Source organism: Penicillium chermesinum (assembly GCF_028974085.1).
Source record: "Penicillium chermesinum strain IBT 19713 chromosome Unknown utg000002l:1.0-5270490.0:1.0-5274688.0, whole genome shotgun sequence".
Lineage (NCBI taxonomy): Eukaryota > Fungi > Ascomycota > Eurotiomycetes > Eurotiales > Aspergillaceae > Penicillium > Penicillium chermesinum.
In genome coordinates, this window is record NW_026695312.1 from 392654 (window position 1) to 419115 (window position 26462).

The 26462-nt window shown below is 49.4% G+C and overlaps 12 protein-coding genes across 12 annotated transcripts; 7 read left to right on the forward strand and 5 right to left on the reverse strand.

The window, feature by feature from the left end:
* Nucleotides 1-153: 153 nt before the first annotated feature.
* N7468_000925 (GMC family oxidoreductase) lies at nt 154-1806 on the forward strand (the record flags this gene model as incomplete). The annotated part of the gene is made up of 1 exon (XM_058470222.1): nt 154-1806. The coding sequence occupies one exon, from the start codon at nt 154-156 to the stop codon at nt 1804-1806; it is 1653 nt and encodes a 550-aa protein (XP_058333363.1).
* A 515-nt stretch (nt 1807-2321) lies between these two features.
* Nucleotides 2322-2588, reverse strand: N7468_000926 (uncharacterized protein; the record flags this gene model as incomplete). Its single annotated transcript, XM_058470223.1, has 2 exons — nt 2322-2458; nt 2522-2588. The coding sequence occupies 2 exons, from the start codon at nt 2586-2588 to the stop codon at nt 2322-2324; spliced, it is 204 nt and encodes a 67-aa protein (XP_058333364.1).
* A 1603-nt stretch (nt 2589-4191) lies between these two features.
* Nucleotides 4192-4993, forward strand: N7468_000927 (uncharacterized protein; the record flags this gene model as incomplete). The annotated part of the gene is made up of 3 exons (XM_058470224.1): nt 4192-4264; nt 4406-4438; nt 4539-4993. 3 exons carry the CDS (start codon nt 4192-4194, stop codon nt 4991-4993), a joined length of 561 nt encoding a protein of 186 aa, XP_058333365.1.
* A 204-nt stretch (nt 4994-5197) lies between these two features.
* Nucleotides 5198-6174, reverse strand: N7468_000928 (oxidase ustYa family protein; the record flags this gene model as incomplete). The annotated part of the gene is made up of 4 exons (XM_058470225.1): nt 5198-5476; nt 5546-5694; nt 5753-5872; nt 5943-6174. The coding sequence occupies 4 exons, from the start codon at nt 6172-6174 to the stop codon at nt 5198-5200; spliced, it is 780 nt and encodes a 259-aa protein (XP_058333366.1).
* A 518-nt stretch (nt 6175-6692) lies between these two features.
* On the forward strand, nt 6693-7754 carry N7468_000929 (class I SAM-dependent methyltransferase; the record flags this gene model as incomplete). Its single annotated transcript, XM_058470226.1, has 1 exon — nt 6693-7754. One exon carries the CDS (start codon nt 6693-6695, stop codon nt 7752-7754), a length of 1062 nt encoding a protein of 353 aa, XP_058333367.1.
* Nucleotides 7755-9403: 1649 nt separating this feature from the next.
* Nucleotides 9404-10969, reverse strand: N7468_000930 (uncharacterized protein; the record flags this gene model as incomplete). Its single annotated transcript, XM_058470227.1, has 1 exon — nt 9404-10969. The coding sequence occupies one exon, from the start codon at nt 10967-10969 to the stop codon at nt 9404-9406; it is 1566 nt and encodes a 521-aa protein (XP_058333368.1).
* An 822-nt stretch (nt 10970-11791) lies between these two features.
* Nucleotides 11792-11992, forward strand: N7468_000931 (uncharacterized protein; the record flags this gene model as incomplete). The annotated part of the gene is made up of 1 exon (XM_058470228.1): nt 11792-11992. The coding sequence occupies one exon, from the start codon at nt 11792-11794 to the stop codon at nt 11990-11992; it is 201 nt and encodes a 66-aa protein (XP_058333369.1).
* Nucleotides 11993-12583: 591 nt separating this feature from the next.
* Nucleotides 12584-13278, forward strand: N7468_000932 (uncharacterized protein; the record flags this gene model as incomplete). Its single annotated transcript, XM_058470229.1, is given in 3 exon segments — nt 12584-12631; nt 12642-12719; nt 12793-13278. 3 exon segments carry the CDS (start codon nt 12584-12586, stop codon nt 13276-13278), a joined length of 612 nt encoding a protein of 203 aa, XP_058333370.1.
* A 2565-nt stretch (nt 13279-15843) lies between these two features.
* N7468_000933 (NAD-dependent malic enzyme) lies at nt 15844-17832 on the reverse strand (the record flags this gene model as incomplete). The annotated part of the gene is made up of 2 exons (XM_058470230.1): nt 15844-17447; nt 17550-17832. 2 exons carry the CDS (start codon nt 17830-17832, stop codon nt 15844-15846), a joined length of 1887 nt encoding a protein of 628 aa, XP_058333371.1.
* Nucleotides 17833-18710: 878 nt separating this feature from the next.
* Nucleotides 18711-20090, forward strand: N7468_000934 (FMN-dependent dehydrogenase; the record flags this gene model as incomplete). The annotated part of the gene is made up of 4 exons (XM_058470231.1): nt 18711-19065; nt 19134-19410; nt 19468-19801; nt 19836-20090. 4 exons carry the CDS (start codon nt 18711-18713, stop codon nt 20088-20090), a joined length of 1221 nt encoding a protein of 406 aa, XP_058333372.1.
* Nucleotides 20091-20757: 667 nt separating this feature from the next.
* On the forward strand, nt 20758-21933 carry N7468_000935 (tellurite-resistance/dicarboxylate transporter family protein; the record flags this gene model as incomplete). The annotated part of the gene is made up of 1 exon (XM_058470232.1): nt 20758-21933. The coding sequence occupies one exon, from the start codon at nt 20758-20760 to the stop codon at nt 21931-21933; it is 1176 nt and encodes a 391-aa protein (XP_058333373.1).
* Nucleotides 21934-22391: 458 nt separating this feature from the next.
* N7468_000936 (uncharacterized protein) lies at nt 22392-24844 on the reverse strand (the record flags this gene model as incomplete). The annotated part of the gene is made up of 6 exons (XM_058470233.1): nt 22392-22528; nt 22593-23523; nt 23588-24100; nt 24222-24320; nt 24371-24447; nt 24670-24844. Coding segments are annotated over 6 exons (1932 nt in total), but the record flags the coding sequence as incomplete, so codon positions are not given.
* Between the last annotated feature and the right edge of the window lie 1618 nt (nt 24845-26462).

The following is a 26462-nucleotide window of genomic DNA, read 5'->3' on the forward strand; positions in this document are numbered from 1 at the left end:
TTCAGTGACTGAACCAGAGGCGTCCCGTCACCCCACCTGCTACTCAGTCTACCTCGTCCACGTAGACAGCAAAAAGGCACGTTTATTCCGCGCCGCATCTCCCCTAGTTCACGTACATTCAGTCCTTGGATCCAACAATCTTTATCAGCGTTCATGGAGGTCGATTACATTATTGTAGGAGGGGGCCTGACGGGCTGTGCGGTTGCCTCCCGTCTGAAGCAGCGAGCCCCGTCCCTTGACATCATGGTTATCGAAGGGGGCAGCGATGCCTCAAGTAATCTCGACACGCAGACATTCCACGGTCTCTTTTCTCTCCTAGGATCTAACCTAGATTGGACTTATACGACGGAACCCCAGCCAAATACTTGCAATCGAACACACGAGGTTCATGCGGGGAAGGCCTTAGGAGGAGGAAGTACCATCAACTTCGGAGGTTGGAGCCGCGGGGATGCGGCGGACTATGACGATTGGGCTACGATAGTCAGCGATGAACGATGGAGCTACAATGGGTTACTCCCTTACTTTCGCCGGTCCGAATCTTTCTTTGATCCTCAAGCGGATCCTTATCATCACGGATTCGACGGGCCCGTGAAGATTACCTCTGTTTCCGCAAGTGACCCCGGTCGACGATATCCATTGCGTGAACCAATAAAGCAAGCGTGGGAGGAAATTGGTGTTCCCTTCAATCCTGACGGCTGTAACGGGAGCTCATATGGTGTCTGCGAATTCTTGGAGACTTGGAGTCAAGGCAAGCGGCAGGCATCACAGCAGGCATATAGCTTGGATGGTGTCAGGGTGGTTACGGACACGATTGTCGACCGGGTTCAATTTGAGCCAAGCAACGGAAACGCATTTCGAGCCTCCGCTGTCATCCTGGCTGACGGCCAATGTGTGCGAGCACGAAAAGAAATTGTCCTTTCTGCGGGCAGCATCCGAACACCCCAGATCCTCATGTTATCCGGGGTTGGACCAGCAAGCGAATTATCTCAGCATGGGATCCCCCAAATCATCGATGCACCAGAAGTGGGGAAAAACCTGAACGACCATTTCGCACTCTATCAGGTTTTCAAATTACGGGACCACGAAAGAGGACTAGCCCTCGGACATCCCAGCCTGTCTGATCCCGCATTCATGAATGGTTTCCCTACTGATTGGGCGACAAATCAGGATATACCAACAGAAAAGTTGGAGGCTGCAATGCGAAGTGATAACGTGCGATTCGGCAATAATGCGCCGCGTCTCCTAAAGCCAGGACGCCCGCTAGTTGAGACATTGGTCATATATGCTCCGGCGGGGATCCCCAACGCTCCCAATGATGGAAGTTTGGTCGTAACATCAGTCATGCTGCTTGGTTCCACTTCTCGCGGATCAGTCACCATCCGTTCTAAATCGCCCACTGACCCTCCCAAGATTTACTCGAATTACTTTGACACAGACGTTGACCGTGTCACTCTGATACATGGCGCCCGTCGTACTATGCAGGCATTACTAGATACAAATGCATTGGCCGATTACATAGAAAGCGAAGTACCCCCACCAGGTATGCCGGCTCTCACGTCTCAATCATCGGATGAAGAATTTGAGGCGCGTATCCGTGCGACAGGCATGGCCCATCATCATCCAGCAGGTACCGCTGCCATGGGAAAAGTGGTCGATACCAACCTACGCCTTTTGGGGGTCGAAAACCTTCGTGTTGTTGATGCAAGCGTTTTCCCATTGAGTATTGGAGGGCACCCACAAGCGACCCTTTATGCAATTGCAGAACAAGCGGTTGATATCATTCTTGGGCGCGAGCCGCTGAATTAAGTGTTTAGTGAAACCAACTAGTACTGCGTGGCAAACACTAGGGAGAATGGTCAATTCTGTTGACGGTATTAGCATCTACTATGTACTGTGGTTCAAAAAAACAATAAAGGTAAAGTGCTGGCAAATCCGCCTCTACTACTTCGGCCTCAAAGAGGTAAAGTACGCAGAGCACATAAGTCCATTCATGCGTGGCAACGGCATGTGTTCGGCGTGTGTTCGGCGCTTGGGAGCATTCGATAATCTGCCCAGGTCCTTCAAGCTTTGAATCATATGATAGTGATATCCAGAGGCTCCCTCTATGTGAGTATGACCATTTTACCCCAGGTATCAAGGAGTTTCGCTGCATATATTATAGAGCGACTATTATTCCTTGCAGAGAATATGTTTACGCATACACATATATATATCTATACTTCGAAAATTAAAAATTGCTTGGTCAAATTTAGACTTTGATTCAATATAGCCTCAACCGCGCTCGCTTTACTCGCTAGACTTAAAAATATCGAATAATCGCATTACTCAGACCAGCTATTGCGGACCATATCGTCGGCATCCGCTCGCTTCTCAGACCAGCTGTTACGGACCATATCGTCGGCGTCCGCTCGCTTCTCAGACCAGCTGTTACGGACCATATCGTCGGCGTCCTTCCCCGCTTCAGACAAGCTTTAGTTCGAGAATATACAGCGGAAAGGGACCGACGGTTCGAGGAACATACCAACGGGGTGGGCAATACTTCCGCTCGCCAGAAGAGCAACAAAAGATACAAAGATCGAGGGACGCATGCTCTTTGTTGAAGCTAAACTGGACTCGATTCAAAGCAGGAAATCTTTTCGTGGATGGTTGGCTTTCTTTTGCAAAAGTAGAATGGATCAACCGAGGTAAGAGGGGAGGTAGGAATTATGGCTAACGGATTCAGCTTTCCTCTCCAATTGAACATTGACGTCGCTCTATATATATTTTTGGAAGTACTAGTTTACATAATGACGCGCAAACCTCATGCTCGAAGCGGCCTATCTGTAGGTAACTCCAAATAGTAATTAGACATTTTTGGAGTCTGAGCGCTCTTAAAATTTAACTTTTTAAGGCAGCAAGTATGATGCAAGTTTGGTGCAAGTTTGGTGCAACATTACGGGGGACTATGAGAAGTCGGAAATAGAGCGATCGACCAGGGATGCGAAGAAATACGAGATCGGCAAAGAACCCTCGATTGTGAAGAAAAGCGCCATTAACAAGAATTTTTTAGCCCCAAGCTCACGGCGACTTCCAAGTTAAGAGTGCAGTAAATATGAGCTAGAGATCTGGCCATTATCAAGGGTACCCATAATTTTACAAGTATATATTTGTGATAAGTTCCTACATGAGGTATCTTTGAGGTGCACTCTTCCATTCAACTATAGCGAAGACCGGCCGTGTATGACCATGAGCTGCAGGACGCATACACCAACCACAGACCCCCTCGCAGGTCGAGTGAACGACGCTATAAAGATGATTTGTTCAAGGGCCAAGTCGTCCTGTACATAGTCTTTCTTTCCATGTTGTGCGTCATTAGCTTCAAATTCCCCCGCCCCCACCAACTTATAGGATAACAATAGGCACCGCCAGTTAGCGGTTGTTTGGCTGGATTCTGATCAGCTTACCCCTCTTTTTCACCTTACGACGGGATAGAATGGGCTTAGCCCCCATTTATCCAAGTGATCACCCTTCTGGTTTCGGTATGGTCACTAATATTATGCATGGCCCCCAAATTTCCTGTACGGACATTGTTAGGATCCTACCCCCATCGCCATGTATCCCCACTTTCCGTACGATAGAAAAAGCCTGCAACGCAACTTCACCATAAATTGAATTTCTCCATAATCACCTTTAAAGTTCAAGTCTTGTTCAATACCAGATTGAGGACCTTGGCATCTGTATCCATACCGAAGTGGTAGTCTAGGCGTATTACCCTGTAAATACTAGTTGACAAAAACCGAACCGTGAACAAAATCCGAGCGTCCAATACATGTGAACCCTGATTCCATTGGGTTCCTGACAATACAGATAGAAATTGGTACCTCAGCAGACTTTGTCTTGTACTTCGTACATACATCGAAGGTACCGCCACCTAACTATCTATTCCAAACGGTCTCATAAATACACTCTGGACCTACAAATTGTCTGCTGGTACTAGCGAGCATCAGATATTCCAGTTTCTCTTTTTGGACAGAGCCGAGCTCCCCTTAGCACAAAGCACACGAGCCTATGATGGCGCCTCCCTCCGCTACGGATCGGACACATTATCATCTGGCAAAGCTAGAAGATCCAGGGGGGTTGAGCTCGATACAACCTTCAGCGCATACATCGAAAACAAGACCTGTAGCGGCAGCAGTTCCAATCGTTGCTGCTATGGCTGTTGCGTTAATATTGGGTTGGTTCGGCGGCCGAGAATTCTCATCGTCATCGCAAGATGGCCTCCTCCGTAAGTCTTAGATCCTCGATATGCTTCAGGTACCAGAAAGCCACCAGTTCCTAACTCGTGAAATCTTCTCCTCAGGGCCACCCGGTGAAGTCCATAGTGTATGGACACACAACCTCACATTTTCCCAACGTCCTACCCCAGGGTCCGAAGAGGCATGGAATGCATTGATGCCGAGTATGTTTTCTATTACCATACAAGCCCACCGTGGTTAGCACATGAATAGATTCTCAAGAAGCTCCTCATACAAAGTCTAATTATCCATGGAATCATTTAGTTGGCCGAGGCTTCGTTCATCACCCTCATCTCGCGCCATTTATCTCCGGGATTGCCGTCTTTCATCAACTCCATTGCTTGGTTCGTATTCTTCTGATCGATTACCCATCTCAAGAAAGCATCGTGACGGTTAATATCATTCATGGAACGCAGCATGCAATCGTGGTTTCATATTATCACGCTGTTGAAGACGCCGAAATTGCTGAAGGGAAAACGCCTCCTGATAGCTATCTCAACCGCACGGGCACCCGTATGGCGCCATCACACATCCGGCATTGCTTTGATTACCTGCGACAGACCATTATATGCGCCGCAGACACCAACATGGAGGCCCTGGACTTCAATACGCACACTACAAGTGGCTGGAACCAGCCGAAACAATGCCGTGACTACGCAAGTGTGTTCGCGTGGGCGGAAAAATGGGCTAATTCGACTGACACTGGGATATTAACGTGAAGCTTCATATGACTATTGCGAGCATGTTAGTCAAGAATGATAGAGGGATCGAGGGATCGGTCCTATTATAAAGCTCGAGAAAGGAACAGATGAGCTACAAGTTTATTTCCTCCTACGAACCGAAGGATATCATTCGAGCGTTGTGAAGTAATATATTAAATCAATTCGCAAGACAGCAATGTATTCCCGAGCCCTGAATTTAATTCAATGCTCTAAATGGTCATAACTGCTCATATCAACCATACGCGACCGCGCCCATGTGTCCAGCGCTTCCCAATTCACACATTCGTGATCACTGTACACTCGAGAGTAAGGAATCTCATTTTTCCAGAAGAAGGTGGTAAGAGTGGTGTCACCGCGGCACATGGCCGCTTCGCGCAAATATTCCAAGCAGTGGTCGGCATGGACTTTCTCAAAATCTAGCTTTTCCTTGGTAATGTTGGGGTAATAATAGTCCATGTTTAGAAAGCGACGTAAAATTTTCTGGAACAGTTGCCTTCCATTTAGCCAGTACAGTTAGAGAAAAATCTCGTGGGGTGTAGGAGTTCTCACCACGCAGTGAATCTCATGGTAAACAGCTAACTCTGCGATATATCCGGATCCATCTTGAAATGCGATACTCTCGTCCGAAAGGTGAGAAAGCTCTTCTTGGGATATCTTGATTGTCATCGCTGTTTCATGTTTGGGATCCAAAAGGTCAGCTATATCCCATCCAAGCTACAGTAATAGTCAATTGATAGACAGACTAGGTTTGCATACGTTCAAGTATTTGGTTCCAGGCTGCGTCAAACTCCTGGCGTGGCTCACCAGTGAAGTTATTGTGGTCGAGAGCACGATGAAGACGCCGAAGTTCATACTTGATAGCCTCCTTGGCCGGGGCTTTTTGGGGAGGATACATTAGCCTTTTACCTGAGGATTGGATAGTGACACTTTCAATCTCCTAACGTACAATAAGAAAGCTTTGGCCGCACACACACTTTAGCCAGTTGTGAAGATCTCCACCATAGACCGAGCAAGGTGAGGTTGGATATGACTAGGAGGCCCCAAGTCGCACCCGTTATCACTAAAGACCGCACATCCTGCCTCTTGGAGCCTTTGTCTGAAGCTTTTCCATTTGAAGATGACGAATCGTCGAGATCAGAAGATGCTACGCGCGAGTAGGCAAAACTCAAGGCTGCCATTTTATCGGTAAAAGATTGAATAAGACTGACTATAGGCTAAGGTTAATTGTTTGCAGCCGTCTGGTGATAAGTAACTTCGGAATTTCAATCGAAAATCCCGTCCCTCCCTTCCCCTCCCTCATAGCCGAAAGATTTTCTCATACGTCATTTGTAAACGTTACCATATTACCATTCGGTTCTTCAGTTACGGACGAGAGTCAAGTCATATTACCTACAGTAAACAAGTGGATCAATCCGCATGAATACACCAAATGCGTCAACGCGCATATGCATGTGCAGGGATCTCCACTCGAAATAATCCCGAGTACTCATGGTCAGCTGCAGTCTCAGGCAGCGACAGACACGCATCCAATGGCAATAATCTGGGGCCATTTGAAGCCCGATCGCTTTCAATGATGCATTATTTATTCAATTATTAGTCCGTTATGGAATGCGTGTCTATGTCATAAGGAGCAGCCCCCAACTTTTATTGCCTCTACTCCAGCAAGTTGGAATCCCACAATCCCGCCATGACTAGCATGGCCGTACGAAATACTTTCTGTCGGAAAGTTGCGTTCAATACTACTATAAGAGGCTCAAGATCCATAAGCTCCCACACCGAGGACACCACCAATGTGTGGAAATTGAACGTTGAAGACGACATCCGGTACTGGACTGGCTACCTTTCCACCAGACCAAAGTACACGACCGAGTTCTATGACCTCATTTATGCCTATCACGATGCACATAGCAATTGTTCCAATCTGGCGCATGACGTGGGTGCCGGACCAGGTCAGGTCTCAGCGAAGCTTGCCAAGAGATTCAAACATGTGGTTGTTAGCGATAACAATCCAAACCATGTCGATTTCGCGCTCTACCAGCTTAAAAGCCAGCAGGGTCATCCTGGAGACTCATCCTTCTCCTTCAAAGTCGCCAGAGGTGAGGAACTAGGCGGGCAGTACGCAAGCGGTTCGGCGGACTTGGTGGTGTGCGCACTCACTTTCCCGCTTCTAGATACTGAGGCTGCACTGCGAAGCTTCCACACGCTCCTTAAACCCGGGAGCACACTAGCAATCTGGTTTTATGGACGAGCACACTTTGCAGAGCCCGAGTACGCGTCTCGCTGTCAACCTCTTCTGGATACGATAACTGATCATCACTTTCGACGCGTGATTCAAGCTGACAATATGGCGCCTGCCACCCGCGCGAGTTGGAAGCGAACGGCCGATGGCATCGCTAGCTGGTTGGACTATATACCTTTCCATGAGTCTGACTGGATTGACGTTGAGCGCCGGAAGTGGAATTCAAGCTGGACAACAATGGGCTTCTTCACGAATCGGGCGTGTGGGTTTCCAGTGGAGCCAGTTAGTCGAGTTACGCCGCGGGAGAAAGTGCTAGAGATCGAGGACCCTGAACTTTGGCGAAAAGACTGGACGGTGGATCAATTAAAGTCCTTTGCCAATCACATCTTCCCTTTTCCCTATATCGATGAGGAGTCGGTGCGGCCGGTATGGAAGCGGCTGCAATGGGAAATGGGAGGGGCACACGCCAAGCGAGCCTTCTCCTGGCCAGTAGCGCTAACATTGGCGTCAAAACGTTGAAAGGAAACGATTCTAATTAATTTAATTTAGTTTGATATCTCTGTCTGTAATTGTTCGTATTTTCGAGACGAAGTCAACTCTCTCTATATTGACTAGAACGCACTTTCCTACGGTCTCACTTTCACTGATAGTAGGTAGAGAGGTGCATCACATTGCTTGGGCTATGTATTGCATTCTTATCTCTGATATGTCATCCACCGATGTCTATGAAGAAACTGCGAAAACTTTGTAGAGAAGCTTTTGGGAAAGGTTTGATGGTCATCCTATGTTTGAAAGTGCTTGTATGTATGTAATGAGATCTTTGATTTTGAGGAATGAGCTTATAGGTGTACAGTAGCACCCAACTTCGCCTTCTTTATTATGAACAGAGAGGCACTCTTTCGAACCCTAATCATATAATCCAGAACATCCTAATAACGTAATTCCTGCTTGACCGGGTCACCCGCTTCGACCTCTCCACTCCGACCCACTGTCCCCTCCCCCGTCAGCAATTGATCGCGAGGTACCGCAAAGCGCGACTCCAAGATCGTCCTCGCTCCTCAAGCTGGCATCAAAAAAAGCACCGCCGAACCACGCGCAACGGAAGCATGGGATCGTCTCCTGTTTGCCTTTGCCAGCCATAGGGCTACCTCCACCATAAGCGCCAATCTTTCTGCTTCTTTTAGTTGAGTCAAGTATACATCAATACTGGAAACTGATTACTTACATACTTCCTGTCAGGGGTGCAATGGCACACACAGTCTTCGAAAGACAAAGATGACCCAAAGGCCGTTATTACCGTAGGGCTGCAAATAAAGTCCGGGACGCGCGTAGGCTCATTTCATCTACATGTTGATGGTACCTGGAAATGTTTTGCTTCTCGCGCTGGGCGAGACGGCGGATATGCTGCTACCATCCAGAAAGCCAATCTCCCCAGGTATGTCACAACCGAAAGCATGCTCTTAGGGTGAGGACGTGAGTATTCGAGACAGAACCTTTCAGTTAATTATTTGCTCGAGTAATGAGCGCTAATTCCACTTTGATAGTATCATAGCTCCCAAAATGTCTCTTGACCGAACCTCCTACACTAGGCTTGCCATATACCCCCGAGACTGTCTCCTTCCAAGCTGCATCTCACCCAAGACATGATAGAGAAAGAGTCACTAAGAACTGATGAAATTGCAGAAGAAGCTGGGTGCAGCCAGATCACGATCGTAAATATTTGCAGAAACTTGCGGCAGTTTGGCAGCGTCCACGCACCCCCAACTCGCATAGGTCGGAAACCAACCGTAACTGGGAGGTGAGTGGTCCTTCTCAAAGCTCTGAAAGCAGCGGGCCTCAGAAAATGGTTGAACAAAATGGCGCATCACCCCTCGGCTATATGTATCATTCACCAACTGTGATCTGGTGGTTCTCGTATATACTTGATTGCAATAATCTCTCTCTCTGACTTTGATAGAGGTTCAGTTTATATGACCAGGGTTCGGTCTATTTTTGTTAGGGGTCAATATTTTGATAAAGGGTCGCTCGCTACCATTGGCTGGCACTCCACTCTCATTTAAGGTTCAGCACATATTTCCATTTTCTCCCTCTGTAGCCGAAGCTGGGAGATGTAAAGATGGTTTATTGATCTATCTATGGTTTGCTAGATGGGGGGGTTATGCACGTGACTAGCCGTCCTGGCTTGGCGGTGACACCCTCTCTGTCTTTTCCTTCTCCTCCCTCTCCATCTCCTTCCATCTGATCTCCTTCATCCGTTGTATCCACCCCACAGTGTACTCATCTGGATCCCAATTGAGACGCACTATGTTCCTCTCTTTGAGCTTTAAAGCCACATATTCCTCCATCAGTTTCTTTTCTCCAGGTTCTAAGAGATGAAGCCTCTTGCGCCATACATCACAATGATTGCCGTCTGTATTTGGTGTCTTCCCAAAGAACCGCTGATCAATCTTTTTCCAATATATGGCATCGAAGGCAAAATTATGCCTTGCAGCGTACATGATCCAGAAGTTTCCACTCTGCCAGCTGTCTCGCATCTGACTAGACAGCCGCTGGCTCTCAAGTAGCTTTTTTTTCTGAATTGCCTCATCTTCGCATTTTCGCATTGCCTCAAGAAACGTCCGAAGCGGTTTCTCATACTCTGCACACCATTCATCCAGGCCTCCAGGCCAATCTTCTGGCTTTTTAAGCAGCAGCCACCAAGGTGGTGCATAAGAAAATTCAACTGGAGCAGTATAGGTAAACTCCCAATCCACGACTCCGATAACTTTCTCGGTTTCATCAATTAGAACGTTTTCTGGTCGAAAATCGTCACACCATACTGGGAATGGGCCATTATCATGCAATATCCATTGCTGCCTTCGCTCTGGGTCTCGAACAAGTTTTCGGAAGAGAAATCTAGCAACAAATTTGCGCCGGAAATCATCCGCCAAGATATCAATGTCAATATCAGCCTCAATATCAGCCTCATTTCTTTGGCTTTTGAGATGCGAAATATGTAACTCCGCCAGGGCTTCAAAGTATGATGAAGCTTTATCATAAGTAGTGGTCGGTAGTTCTGATCGAGGCAGCGTCCCTAACTGAACAATTTCGTTCATAGAGTAGGATAGTGGACGGCATGATACTTCCCATATAGAATTGTTATTCTTGTGCAGAGATCCTATCCGGCTCAAAGAAAGTGTCGCCATTGAAAGAGAAATCTTGGCCAGTTCTCTATAGAGAGATTCCAGTCTGGCTAGCTCAAGGCCTAGATTAAGCACAGGAGTTTCTCCTGCTTGGCGTCCCGGAGTCTCAAGAAGATCACCCATACTACCTTTGTGTTGGATATAGTTCATGATGATAAAAGGACCTAGGTCTGAAGGACTCTCTTTTGTCTCTGTCGAGCGAAAGACAGAAGGCACTGGAATTGGTATTTTATCTGAAGTTTTCTCCAAGATAAATTGCATAGCAGCGACCTCGTTGCGAACTTTTTCTTCAGGAAACATCACAGCACCGGGCAGTGGGAACCGTATCACAGCGCCAAAGTTATTGGTGAAATTCATCTTGAAACAGACATTGAAACCACCAGTGGAAAGGAATTCGAAAAGTTCCCATTCAAGGTCACTGAACTGTTCAGAAAGAATAATTCCGATATCATTGTAGATGTCCCCATCAGTGCGAAGAAGTTCTGGCCAGTCCTTCCAGATCTGGGTGCTTATTGCCCAGGCAACATCGTCGTAAGATTTATATGTGAGCATTTTGAGAGGAATGAATGGGAAGATAAATTGAGAAAGATAGAGTTTTCAGCACCTTTGGAATTGTTTGGCGGTGAATGGAAAAATATAGGGGACAGTACCGAAGCCAGCAATTATGGACATGATCACATGATAATAACAAAAGTACTGTTTTCGGGATAACAATAGTCCCGAACCGTTATCGCCTAGCCTAGATGTCTATTACCCATCACATCCCCAATCACATTTCCAATCACATCATCTTCGGCGCCTAGGCCGTTGCAGTTTCGCATTTTCTGTCTGCCTAGTCTGCCTTGCGTTCGCTAGGCGAATAAACCTGCTAGCCTAGATGGGCTGCATCTTGCATGCTGTCAGCGTTTAGCTCAGCTTAGATATACTGCGTAGAGCATAAAATGGGAATGGATCCGCAGGAACCATGTCATCAGGCAAGGATAATATTGGCCGGAATCTCCCGTTCGAATTGGCTAAGCGCCATCTGCAGGGTGAGAGGTTGAGTGGAAGGCTGAGTGGAAGGCTGAGTGGAAGGTTGCGAAGGCACAGTCACCCATCTCTCATGTCTTTTCCATCTCCGTACGAATATAAAAGCCCAGGTTGTACGCCGCTCCGAGGTCTACGAAGCAGAAAAAGCTTTCTCCCTGATCCAGTTGCAAGGTTTCCACGACCGTGCCCTCGAAACAATTTATATATTGGAAGCCTTCTCTAAGGGTCGATTCATTACTTTACTCGCTATCTCGCTGGTTTACAGGTGTGTTTTTAGAAACAAGCGCATCGCCCCAAACCTACTAAAGTATAACACTTTCAGAGATTCCACCATTTTCTATCGCCATGTCTGATAAGACGTTTGTTCCTCCTAAAGGGTTTCAAGACAGGGCAGCGGCCGATGCAGCTGGGAAGATCTCTCAGGAGAAGCGCAAGCAAAACAAGCAAGAGGCAAAAGTTGAGAGGGACAAGGCAGCGGCAGAAGCAGCCGGCAAAAGTTCCCAGGAGAAGCGCACGGGAAACATTTATGATATGTACAAACGTTGACATTATCTATTACTAGATGTTAGCCTGCCTGTATGCATTGATGATATGAAAAAGAATACATTGACAAGAGTACGAGGGACTTCCAGCCATCTAATATGAAATTTTGTTATATAGAGAGCAATACCGAGCTAGTGAAACGCAAATTCCAAAAGAAAACCTGCTTATATTTGGCGTTGATTCATGCGAGGTTGCGCGCGCTACGCGAGACAAAGTCTCGGCGGCAAAACAAGCCAATCTGTATAAAGCATGATCGTTACATGTTTTTATTCAAGTACAAGTCGTGGAACCGAAGGTTTATGGAAACCGAATTTTCGCAACGAAACTCAGTAGAAAAGATAGCGCTCAAAAATCATACCGCATGTACAACAGAAATCCTAGACAGGATAGGTAACGTGGTTTCCAGCCCCTGAGCCCCTTTCTTCCATCTGTTCTAAATACTTCTAGCTTGCTTTTCCAAACAACTTATTCAATGTCACCTTGTCTCGCTCCTTGCGGTATAGTGGATATTTCATTAAATGCAACAATCGTTCGCTCAAGCACAAAATCAAGGAGCCGCAAAACGAGCACTCTTACTGTGAAGTCGCTTCCACTATGCCGAAGACACTTCACCTTCTCAGAGAGGAGATAACCTACTCCAAGGTTTAAAGAGAAGAAATCGATATTCTTCTTCAACTCTAGTATTGCGACCGGCAACGTGCTTTCTTTGCTAGACTCTCTGACCATCAGGGTCTGACCAAAGCTATCGTGGCTCACCACTTGAGGCTTCCTTCGATTGAGCTATACTAAGTAGCTGATGTCAGCGATTGGCTTTATACCTAGGTAGGAGCTTCAACGTTTGTATTTTAGTTTTTATCGATAACCGGAAAGCCAGAGCACAATCTGGAACCCGAGTTCTCCTTCGGTTTCTTTTTCTATATCGGTTGGGCGATGATTTCCGCCATAGAAACTCCGATGACAAGTTCGTGACTGATGTTGGCTTTTTCGGTGCTCAGGCGTTCCTCTCTCCAGAGGAATACCGGAATGAATGCTTGTCTCTGGCTGGGGATGAACTCACCTTTGCGGAAATGGAAAAAATATTTCGCAAGGAATGTGGACGAGCTGTGCCCTTGACGTTCCACTTTGTGAGCCGGATCTTGATGTGGATGATGAATGAATTGGGGTACATGTTCCAATGGTTCTACGATTCTGGGTTTGGAGCCGACATCACTGCCCTGAAGGAAATTCGCCCAGATTTGCAGACCTTTGAGTCTTGGCTTGCAAATGAGAGCGGTTTTGTGGCTAAATAATTTCAATTGATATGCCTTGGAGCTATAGGCATTTCTATAATCAATCGCCCCGTGCAAAATCATCCACTAGTTATTCTAATCTATGAACTCGGACTCGAACTCGGGAGTTTTACGCTTGCACTTTCTAGCAAAGAACCCGGTAGCCAATCCATTGCCAGGAATGAGAGCAAGTATTCCTCGCCCAAGAGGTTATTGATCCCCATCGAAGGAATCGCACTAGGATTCCCCACATCCAAATCTATGGCAGCCTGCATTGCTAGCTCTGGATTGTCACTAAATCTGGTTTTCATCACAGAGGCAAAAGCATGGCAATCAAATGGTTCATCCAGGGCCTCGAATTTCCTTGTTCTCGATACGGTGGTGCGTTCCATGAGACGAAACAGGCGAGCCTGAAGCATCGAATCCGAGTTATCGTTCTCCTTTTTGCCATTGGTAATACATCCCCGATGCAGCTCATACGTATACTGAACTGCTTACCAGAAACCACTGCGATGATCTATGCCCATGAAGATACACCTGGATTGAAAAGCACAATTATTGAGAAAATGGCCTCACTTGTACCAGTAAACGACAGTAACTTCTATCCCGACCAAAGATATTTAGACCTAGCCATACCTGCCAACAAAAGAATGTGTAGGATGAAACGCGAAAGTAAATCCCAAACCCCTTAACCCGAGTAAGAATTCACGCTCTAATACCATGCTTCCGTAGCCGATGGTCTTTCAGGTGGTCCTTGCGACTGCAGATGTGCGAGCATTCAGCACATTTGAGCGATCGAGGATCCACATGGATCGTATCAAGATGCCGCATCAAACTGCCCTTCGAAGTAAAATTCTTCCGGCAATTCTTCCACTGACATAAATATGACCGACGAACATGGCTATATATCATCTGGATTAGAATGTCTCTCATATTGTGGATCCTCTCCAGGGGACTTGGGATATTACCTGAGGTCAATTGAGCACCTGTCAGGCACGTTAGGGCTGTGTCTGGTCTCCACATGGCCTTGTACAGTAGGGCACGCTCCTTGGTGGCCTGGTTGAGTCCCTACTTCAAGATCCGATTCTTCAAGCATGGAATTGTCATGATGTATGTGTAACGGGTGATCAAACCCTCCATTGCCCATGATGAACGTTTCCATCAGATCACAGTTGCTAATCGCAGATACCGTGTCGAATCGGATAGGGGATAAGGCAGATGCGTGATCGGACGAAGAATGATCTGCGGAGAATTGCGGTAGAGCGATACTAGCAGGTAGTTCCATTACTGGTTTTGGGGCCATTCGCAAACTTGAAGATGAACCGCTGGGTTCAAGGAACATAGTATCTTCTAGAGATGGCGGAACATGGCAATGCCCGTGGCAGCGGGAAGAAAGATGGCGACCCACATCAGGATCCATGGATCGGGAATTGAAGATTATATTAGGCTGCGGTAGAAAGGAGGAAAAGAATCGGCGCGAGAGTTTCCCAATGTATAAAGTGCTTCAAAGGAGTCTGGCCTAATGCCTGTTGATGAGAGTGGGGTGTCAGTATTTATATGTTCATGGTAAGCTCCCAAAATCTTTTTAAAGAACTTACCCTTTTTTCTTATGCAGTTTCTTTGCTGCAGGTTGGGTGACGCCAACGGTTCGAGGGAGACAAATTAGAAAGGAGCTTTGGCCCCACTATTAGGTGTTGAACACTTGATAGTGGGGCAAACCCGCAAGGAACGAAACTAAGGCACCAAACCAGGGAACCAAATTAGGCAACCTGAGAATCAAGACTTGCCGGCCATTTCTTTTTCCAACCTTGACACTATGCATGGGGCTGAACTTCCAACCCAATCATCTGCTCTGAAATATAAAACGAACCAATGAAACACTAAAGCATGAGTCAATGGGAATTCTTCGGTATCGGGAGTGTATGATCATCGACTGCCTTCCTCATGCTCATCCAGGTCTGGTGCAATAAGCATGAGAGTTGAGGGAATGCAAGACACCAGTCGTATATTAGGTCCATAGAGCCGTCATACTTGATAGGTATCATTCCCGGGTCTATAAGCGTCGATGCCAGATTAGAGTGGCACCTGGGGGCAGCGAGAGATATAATCAAAGATGTAAAGTGATAGGATCGAGCCCATCATGCCTTTCCAGCACAGAGACTACAGCTTGATCACTTGTAGGCAACGTGGATGGTAATGATTAATACATAGGTCCGGCTGTTAGGGCAGTACCCGTTGGTTTGACAGCCAACCAGATCTAATGATCTCCGATATTAGATTTAATGTCTATCGAACCACCTTCGCTCAATATCGAAACGTTTTAAGCCTCCGCGAGTCTCCAAAGGCGTACAAAGCCTCAATCCTTGGTACTCTAGAGCTTAGCATCATATAAACATCCCACTACCGTCGTGACATTCTCGAAAGGAAGTAAAAATCACGAGGGTCTAAGAGATTGCCTATCATGCTCATAGCGGTATGGAATGAAGATCTTTTACGTAAGGTAGATATGGACTGCCACTGCAAATTTTATATGTACACGATTATGGTGATCTGATTACCTGCCTAACGAGAAAGGGCACCGCACATCTATGCAACCTTTTTGAGAGGCCTGTACTCCGCTTTCCACATCTGTACGCGGATCCACTCCTCCAAATCCTCTTTTTCGTTCGGGATGTCCTTCTCTTGTGCAAGGCCTTCCTTCACGGCCTGCTTAATTACAGCAGCCGCAACCTTCAAACTAACCTCCCGTACGTCCTCAACGTCCGGGAGCAGCGCCGCATCCGGATCCTTCAAAGCCGGCGCCTGGTCTGCTAATGCCTTGGTGGCCTCGACAAGCATGGCCGTCGTGATCAATTTGGCGCGCGAGAGGACTGCTCCTAGTCCGATGCCCGGGAAGACCACCGAGTTATTGCACTCGGCGATTTCACGCTGCTTGCCGTCCTTGGTCTCAACGGGGTCGAAAGGCGAACCGGTAGCCGTGAGCACCCGGCCGTCAGTCCATTCGAACAAGTCCTTCGGAGTCGCCTCGTGCAACCTGGTGGGATTGGAGAGCGGGAAGATTATGGGTCTGTCGACATGCTTGCTCATCTCTTGCACGACTTCTTTGGTAAAGGCCTTGGGTTGCGTGGACGTGCCAATCAAGACGTGTGGCTTTACTTGCTTTACCACGTCGAGGAGGGACTTGGTGTTGGTGTCTTGCCACTCCTTGTCGGGACGCGCGTAGCCCTTTTGTGCAGGGTTGAGGGAGCCTTCCATGCTTTGCAGAATCAAGCCGTCCTTGTCGATGCAGTAGATCTGCTTCTTGGCGTCCTCCTTCGACTTGCCGCTGTTCAATGCAATAGCGTCGGAGATTTGATCCGCGATACCCACGCCAGCCGTACCGGCCCCATACATCAGGCAGCGAAGATCACCGACGTTGACTTTTGACGCCCGAGCGGCGGCGGTGATAGCAGCGAGCGTTACACAGCCGGTTCCTTGCACATCATCGTTAAAGCACGGGATGGACGACATGTATCTGTCGAGGATACGTCTCGCGTTATGCACTCCAAAGTCCTCGAAGTGGATAAAAGCATTGGGGAAGCGCTTGCGTGCAGCTTGCACAAAGTTATCGACAAAGGCGTCGTATTGCTCACCACGCACGCGCGGGTGCTTGTACCCGAGATAGAAATCGTCATTCAGCAAATTCTGATTGTTAGTGCCACAATCGAGCACGACCGGGAGAGTGCGACTGGGATGAATCCCGGCGCAAGTGGTGTAAAGGACGAGCTTCGCGATGGAAATAAGGATGCCACCCACGCCTTGGTCGCCGATCCCGAGAATCTGCTCGCCATCACTGACCGCAACGATGTCAATGTCCTCCGGCGACGCTGCTTGGCCAAGACTCGCTTCGATCTCCTCAGGTTGATTGATCGTGAGGAAGATCCCTTCCGGTCGTCGGAACACGCGACTGTAGTTCTCAATGGCAGTCCCTTCAGTAGGGGTATAGATGACAGGCAGCATCTCCTTGAGATGCATCAGCAGAGTCTTGTAGTACAAGGGTTCGTTCTGCATTTTCAGCGAGGTCATGAAAGTGTTCTTATTGATATCTGTTTGTTTCGACTGATATTGCTGGTAGGCCCTCTTGACTTGCTGGTCCAGGGTCTGAATGTTGGACGGCAGCAAGCCACGAAGACCAAACTCCCGGCGCTCATCTTCAGAGAACGCAGATCCCTTATTGAAGCTTGGGTTGTTGAGGAGCGTATTTCCCTGCTTGGTTTAGCCCCGTGATGTTTTTTCAAGACATGCGCACTTACAGTTAAGGAGCATGCTCTCGGACCAGTATCTGCCCTGGGCAAGTGGCTGAATCGGCGGGCGCTCATAGCCTCTCTTCAACGGAGATGAAACAGTCTCTCTCGTGGTGGTATCGGGGGGGGCCAGGCTGTATGATGGTCTGTCGGCGCTATATAATCGAATCCAAGATCCAGGCATGTACACTGCGTAATGATCGAGTTCGTCAACTCCGGGAGGAGCCGAGTTCGCTTTCAGCCTCGAGCCTCCAGGGCTATTCGCAAGAATGGCTGCGGCAGATGACGGCATCCGCAACTATGAAATCATAGGTCGGGAGTTTGCCGAGTCCGCTTATCGTAACGCTTCGCTTTGCCATGTTTTTGCAAATCAATCTCCTGTAGAATATCCCGAATGCCCGGATGCCCCGAATACCCCATCAAACGATAATAGGTCTTCTATTCGTAACTCCCCCCCCCCGGGTTACCCGGAACACCCGCCCCATGGTAGCGGGTAGGGCCTAGTCTTGGGCCTAAGAGGTCTCTCGGTGTATGAATCCCTGAGCGGGCCACTTGAAAAACGCGACGAATGCGACAAATCGCGTTCCTTGTTTCTTACCACCAAAAGGGGGTTCAACCGTCTGGTGTTCTCATCCTCTATGTTTGGGTACAGGGTGTCTCGAAAGAACGCGAGATACGGAAACATCCAAAACTAGATTAGACGTGATTATCCTATCCGTTGGTCATGCAGTCAAGTGCAGTGTGGAATAGACTGGATCGGCGATATAGACTCGTCATTATGCAGAGGAGCCCCCGGGGGGCCTCGAACCCAACGTAGAACTCAGGGTTGGTTATGGAAATACAGAGACGCAAAGTATCGCATGCACCAGATAGTGTTTCGGGGGGCCCACTCACGCAGGGGAAACTCTGGGTCGGGAGATCTCCGGCCTGATCGGTCCATCATCCCCCAAACTTGGTTTTCAATCTCAATGCTTCTGTCCAGGTGCCCAGGTGCCCAGGTGCATGTCGTCAAGCTTAAGTAATATGCTTGATAGTGCCCGCGGGCCTCCGGCAATACCCGCAGATGGGGAATGACTTCATTAATGTGCACGATAAATATAAACGGAACGCTACCGTCAGATCGATCAGTGGATTCTCTTAGAAACCTGCCATATCGCATACCATAGCACAATGTCTACTACCGACTACTCTTACCGCACGGTCCCCGAGAAGACAGTTCCCAACCCGGTGGAATATGAGATGAGCGTCTACCAAAAAGGGTTGCATTACGAGCGCCCGCCGTTCACGTTCCACTCGAAAGAATGGGAAAAGCAGGCTTCCGAGGTCATGTCCGCGAATAGCAAAGGTTACGTCGTTGGCAGTGCGGGGAGCAGCGAGACCGCGAGGAAGAATGTAGAGGCATTCGCGAAGTGGTCGATTATTCCGAAGCGTCTCGTGAAGACGGAGGGGCTTCCGGATTTGAGTACCCGGGTCTTCGGCCAGAAATTCCAGTTTCCCATCGCGGCCGCGCCAGTGGGCGTGCAGTGTGAGTACCGCCCAAACCTCCGGCCGAGATGAGTCGGATAGCCGGATTGTGGTCCTTATGATTTCCAGGCATCGTCAATCCTCACGGTGAGGTGGCTACCGCGCGGGCGGCGGCAGAGAATAATGTCCCGTACATTATGAGTTCAGCAAGCAGCACCAGCATCGAAGATGTCGCCAAGGCAAACGGGGACGGTACGCGATGGTACCAACTGTACTGGCCCAAGAATGAAGACAACGAGGTCACCATCTCCATCCTCAATCGCGCGAAGAAAGCCGGCTTCAAAGCGTTGGTCGTGACGCTGGATACGTACATCCTGGGATGGCGGCCCAGCGACATGGATAACGGGTATGTGCACAAATAGCCTCCTTCAGCAGAACGCAAGGATTGACTCTTGACGGGCAGCTACAATCCGTTCCTCCGCTCCGACCAAATTGGCAGTGCGATTGGGCTGTCCGACCCTGTCTTCCGCCGCCGTTTCAAGGAGGAATATGGCGCCGAATGCGAAGACAAGATGGCCGAAGCTGTCGCGAAATGGGTCCAGACCATCATTCCGGGGACCAGTCACTCCTGGGAAGACGTTCAGTTCCTGCAAAAGCACTGGGACGGTCCTATCATTCTGAAGGGGATCCAGAGCGTCGACGACGCGAAGAAGTGCGTGGAGATCGGCGTCCAAGGTATCGTCGTGAGCAACCACGGGGGGCAGGCAAGTGGACGGCGGGGTCAGCTCGCTGGCCATGTTGCCTCGGATTGTAGATGCGGTGGGCGACCAGCTCGAGATCTTCTTCGACTCGGGGGTTCGAAGCGGCACCGATATCGCCAAGGCAATGGCGTTAGGAGCTAAGATGGTTCTTATCGGCAGGCCTTACATCTACGGTCTCGCGCTGGGAGGCCAAGCGGGCGCGGGGCATGTGTTCAAGTCGCTCTTGGGTGAGCTGGAGCTCACGTTGCATCTGGCCGGGATTGCATCGACGAGCCCGGAACATTTGAATCGCGATGTGTTAGTCCGGGAGTCGGATCTCTTCTAAAGACTTTGATTTTTTCCGCGCACGCATAGAAATAATAGAGATTTCACCGTTGGGTCCGATCGCAGGGGCATACCCATCAAAAGAGCGAATCGGCATCAGTCCCAAGCAGTTCCCAGGTTGGAAGATATACTCGAGCACTGCGGCGGCTGTCAATCGCACAAGTTTTTTGGCGGTTCACGGGAACCAGTGCTATCGCTACCAGCCTTGCGCGCTCAGACGCAAATTTTATGCTCAGTATGCCTATAAGAATAATTAAGCTCTACGCTAGGCTTTAGGTAAAATCTTCCAGAACCTCCGAGTCGGAACAGGTTTTGCGGTCGCTTGGCGTTTCTCGGCGATGCGGTAAACCGGCCCGTATGTTATTTTCGGCGCAACAGTTTAGACGTCATAAGATTACATTACCTTCAGCGCGGTATTTAATTGGTAAACCCCGATATTGACACTGGTCCCTATCTGCAGTCTTCGTAGGGTAGCTGGAAGCAGTGGACTCCCTGTCGTTAACGCCTCTTGGAAGGGGACTTCTGTACGGCAATATGAGTCGAAGACATGGCGCTCGGGCGCCTGACACAAGCTCCAGTCTCATGCCCTCAGACAGAGAACAATCTTCGGGCTCGGCCAGTAGTCAAGGAGGATTGGCTCGGTTGGAGCACTTCACCTGGGTAGGCTCATGTTCATTCATTCTGCGCAGCTCATCGCCCTGCTGACGACGGCGTTGCAGGCCTGGTTCACGTTGCCCATGTCCACGGGTGGCCTGACTCTGCTTCTGTCCCCAGAAATGCAGCCACATACATTCAGAGGCCTGCAGACCATCGGAAAAGTCGTCTACATAATTGATCTGGTGATTTTCACCTCCCTTGTCGCCGCCATAAGCTACCGCTTTATACGCTGGCCGAAGACGCTGCCGCGGAGCTTATCGCAACCGAGGGAAAGTATGTTCGTGTGCACAATGTTCCTCTCTTTGGCGAGTATCATTGCCGCAATCGCGCGCTACGGCATTCCATCCTGCGGTCCTTGGCTGGTGGTCACCTACCGGGTATTGTTTTGGATCTACTTTGCCGTCACCTTCTGTGTTGCGGTCGTATTCTATCTCTGGCTCTTTATCAGTGCCGAACTGCAGGTGGAGAACATGACCCCCGCGTGGGACCTGCCCATCTTTCCGTTCATGCTGTCCGGCACGATCGCAGCGACAGGGGCGAGTCTGCAACCGCGGGCCCACGCGATCGCGATGATCGTGGGCGGGACGACGGCCCAAGGGCTCGGTTTCTTTATCAGTATCCTCATGTTTGCGATGTACATGCGGAGGATGATCGAGTATGGCCTGCCCAGCACGTCTTCTCGGCCCGCGATGTTCATCGCGGTGGGTCCGCCTGCATTCACTTCGCTTGCAATCATCGGCATGGCTAACGCCTATCCCACCGCGTACGAGTACTTCGGGCCAGGGCAAACGACCCTCCAAGTCGTGAAAGTCATCGCGACGGTGACGTCGATCTTTATGTGGAGCCTGTCCTTTTGGTTCTTCTGCATCGCGGCTCTGACATGCCTGCTAGCCGCCAGGGAGATGCGCTTTTCCTTGAACTGGTGGGCATTCGTCTTTCCGAACGTTGGATTCACGATCGCCACGATCACAATCGGCAGAGAATTGCAAAGCCAGGGTATATTGTGGGTGGGCAGCATTGCCACGATTCTGATGGTGATCCTGTATTTGTTTATCGCAGTCATGCATATTAGGGCTGTTCTCACTCGGCAAATTTTGTTCAAGGGCCAAGACGAGGATGTACCTGAGGAAGAAGCGCGGCCCAAGAAGACTGAAAAGGTCAAAATTGATGCAGAAGATCAATGCTGAGAGCTGGGTTATGGAAGAAGTCTTAAGGAGCAAGTCACGGCGCTCCTGGTCTTCGTGGCCAACTGAGGCACTGACAACCCTCGTTGCGAAATGGACCTGCATAGCACTATTCAGAACTAAGACTATTGAAGAGAGGGATTTTTTTTTCCCTTTAGCGATATATGGAGATACCAACGATGATGTATACCCCTGGTTTCAGCGCTGAAATAGCAGATAGCGAAGCTATTCTCAATGTCATTTCCACCTAGCCTACGCTATAGCCTACGCTGGCCTCATTTTTTACGAACACCTGCCGTTGCTCGAACCTTGTGTAGACTATCTCATGCTCTCACTAGGCTTTGAAAATCATGAATCATAACGGAGCCCAGCCCCGCTAATAGAAACCCATACTCCGAGAACTCCTCATAAGCCCGACCCTCCCCTCGGAATCCCATCAGACGAGTGCCAGAAACTCACTCCGCAACATTCCCATCCTCAGCCTCATCCTTCATCTCATCTTCATTGCGGGTAGGCCGGAAGGGAATGGATGCTCGAAGCTCACCCTCGGAAAGCCCTGCCTCGGAGTCATCGCTCATATCGCCCAGTGGCGCGGCACCTGGAGAAGCGGCGCTCGAACTAGACCCCCCCAAGCCCGGTACTAACAAGCTTGCTGGTTTTACCGATGTCGCCGAACTTCTTCTTGAGTGAGGGCCGTCCGGCACGGCGAGGTAGCTCCGCACGTCGGATGTCGGCATCCGTGTAGGGTCCGCTGAGGATCTTCAAGATGGCCTGCCATCGGCCGGGGTTGGCTCGCTGCGGAGCGCCGAGCCCGCACTCCACATCGTTGAGAGTCGCCAGGCCTAGCGTTTCCACGCGGCTATTCCCCCAGAACCAACCGACGCCGTCGGGGATACGGGCGTCGGCATTGCTTGAGAAGCGGCGGCCGACCAGGACGCTGTTGAGGTCGTAATCGAGACGGTCATCTCCGTTGTACATCACGCTCGCCTCGGGCTCGAAGCAGCGGCCGAGGATCATCGATGGGGACACCACGCACATCTTCCCAGCGGCAACACGGTACCAATCGCCATAAAGATGCATTCCAACCTGCCGGAAGGCATTGCAGACTTCGTCGTAGGTGAGCGGCTGCAAAGGGTCCTTGTCGAAGGCCATCGGACGGGTAAGCCGGTTAGGGTCGCGGGTGTACACTCGGCCTGCGATGAAGGGGCGCATTTCTTTCGCGAGCTGGGGCGAGTCCGGGTCTGCATTGCATTCATTCATTTCGAGCCAGATTCGTTCGACAATCAGGACGTCAACAGGATCGACGGACCCGCGATGGACAGATCCTCCGCTGATAGTGTCTTCAACAGTCATCCCGAATGGCTTGAGCCGCACAACATCACGCAAGGCGATCAGCTCGGAGCCGATATAGATGCCGCGGTTTTCCAGAAGTGCATTAGGCCAGGTTCCATGGAAACGAATATGCGAGAGCAGACTCCAGGATGCCATAGTTGTAATCGCATGTTCGATCGAGGGATGGAATTGCTCGCGCGGAATGGATTGAAGGAATCGGCAGAATCCACTGAAAGGCCTGATGCACTTCAGGGGAACATACTTCGATTGCAAGGACAAGGATTTGTCATCGCTGACAGGGTTGGGAAGTGTCTCGACACGGAACCCCCGAGTAGTTGATGGGGCTCTCTTTTTTCGTGGTTTCAAGAATATCGAGATAGGTGTTGGGCTCCTCCGGGATCTGGGTAACTATCCCTGCTCGCCACTGAGGCTTCTCCCCCCAGGTGCCATCGGGGTTACGGATCTGGTAGCATTTACCTTCACTGTTCCACTCAAGCCTTCCTTCATAGGGGTGGAGCCATAGAACAATTTCTCCGCGGCGAGGAAGGAATGACGGCTGAAGGCGCAGTCGAACAAAGTACTCTTCCAGCCATTCGTGGGTTAATACCCAATCCATGTTCATTGGGTGCTGGATGGTTTCATTCAAGCTTCCTTTGTCCTTGAGATCCATGATGTGCATTTTCCAGTAGTTTGGGCCGTCTTCATCCTTTGGGTATTTGTCACTGATAGGTTCTCTGGGCTTGGGACCAGGCTTGCTCCGGTGCTGCGGGCCCAGTGGGGCACTGGTACTACCCCCCCAGACTTGCACGCGCTGCTTCCATTTCAGCCTTGGTACGACCTGTTTGGCACGTTAGAAGTCCTCTTTATATGCACAAGAGGATGGATGGGTGTGGAGGATACTCACGCTTGCGGGGTTTGGCGCCTCGTGTCATTCGTTCGCAGCCGTGGCATTTGCAAACCCCCTTTCGCCCTGTCATTAACCAGTAGAAGTGGGGAAAGAAGGTGTTGCGGGACTGAAAGTAGATGCCACTTGGGTGGCCAAACAGAAAAGCATCACGCTAGTCCTTAATTAGATTCAGCAGGATCACATCGGACGTAAAGGACTCACAAATTTGGGATTCGATCCTCTAGGTCGATCCACGTAGGCATATCCTTCTGGTAGCTTATCGAGAATGTACGTGCAGCCTTTTAGAAGATACCAAGTCAGTAGGTGCCATATTCAATATAGATAATGCAAAAAACAAAGTTTTCCACTGTTGCAAGGTAATTTGCTTGCACGTTCCATGTCATATCCATAAGTGTAGTAAATTGTACACTTATTTCAATTGATGTGGACATATCAGGGATGGACAGGTTCTTAGAGGTAAAAGGCTCCGAACCAAGGCCATGGAGGACAAAAGAACTCACCCGCAACATAAGCACCTTGCTCTTTCACCCATCTCTCTGCAAGGCCGTATCGCCAGCCAATGTCATCTTTAAATGCATATTCCCATCTACTGTCATTTTTGGGCCAGGTGTCTGGGTTCCCATCACTAAACTCATCAGCCACTGGGATCACGATCTCCTCCCCGTCGCTAGACATTGCTATGTCTGCTGGTGAGGCCGGTGGGGCAAGGGGCCCCAGGGTTCAAAGCGGTACCAGATTGCAGAATGGTCCAGTAGCTTATCTGTGGAAATCGGATGCAGCAATCGATAAACAATGGATGCCATGCAGAGAGATGAAAGGAGTATGGGACGAGTGCAGGCTTCAAAATATGGGTCACGTGTTGATATGGGATCATCACGTCGGCACTAGTCCTAATCGGGAATAATCTCGTGGGCGGAATGGGCAGATCGCAAGGAGAATAACCTTCACTGACTGCCACAGGAATTTTGAGGCAACGGCCATATCCATCACAGACGAAAACTATTTCGTTTGCTTACTACCCAAAGCCTCATACTGGCGTTGCTGAGATTCTATAAATTCCTAGTTCCTGGATGCATACCCTGCTGTACAGGGTACCACAAGCATACTTTGCAATGGATTATCATGCTGGAGACTACAAGAAAAAAAAGCATCAAGTCCTTTCATGCAAACCCTGTACTATTTCTTTCATAGGCTGATTCAGATGACAGGTTAGGTTTTCCCTACCAGAGACCCCTTAACGAAGCTCTGATCCAGTTGTCGATGAGCTGCATAGCTATCAAGGTTGCATCATGCAGATCATGGTGCCTTTTGGTCGAGGGCACAGGACTGGGGAAAGCTCCGGCAGGTGCTCGGGCTTCGGCACCGGAAGAAGGCCAACAAGGATGTTTAGTGACAAACCGCCCTCGTCTCAGGGAATCGTCTAATGAATAAGTCCGTAATGTACTCCGTACATAATACAGGATGAAGAGAGCCTTTTGTCGAGGCTATTAATATCATCCCGAGGTTGCTGGGGAGAAGAGGCCTATCAGAATTGCATTTCACACGCATCGTCCCTGCTGACCCTATCACACTTAGTCTCCGGGCATCATTAGCCCAGCTATCACGCGGGGATTGGCCCATGCATGGGCGCGCTCCACCAATCACCAGCAGCCTTGTCCATATAGCTTGCCTCACTCCGGGTGGACCGGAGGCCGATTTGTCCCCTTCATCAGACAAGCATACGGGAGAGAAAAAGGGGGGCATGGGCTGATGGATCTGATCTGATCGTAAACACGGAATTCTGCAAATCTTAGGTCCAGGCCCTGCGCTAGCTATCTCTTCCCGCGACCGAGGTGGTAGTGGAACAATTTCCCATCACAACAAATGAGAGAGGCAGGGAGGGGATCCACCACCTCCCGAGTGACCAATTTGGGGTAGATTCAACACTAGTTAGCCGCCGAGGGCGAGAGAAGCTGAAGAAGGGGGGGGGGGGGAACGCCCCCCCAAGACGCAGTATGGAAATTGTATGCACTTGTTAAGAAACCAAGAGCAGGAGATGTAACGCACGTCCACGATTAAATTAATAGAAACAACTGAGGAAGATGCTGTTCTATGTACAATCCAAAACCCTCGTGTTAGGGGACGTGGAGTACATGGATCGAGTCCATGGGCAATAACTCGGATTATTTATCATGCGCGGTCCAGTCCCCATAACCTGAGGAACCGGAGAAGAGAGAGGCGAGCTCGAATCAGACCATGAAGTACGAATAACATTCAATAGAACCCACCATTTCCGCCATTTCCAACTTCGCCA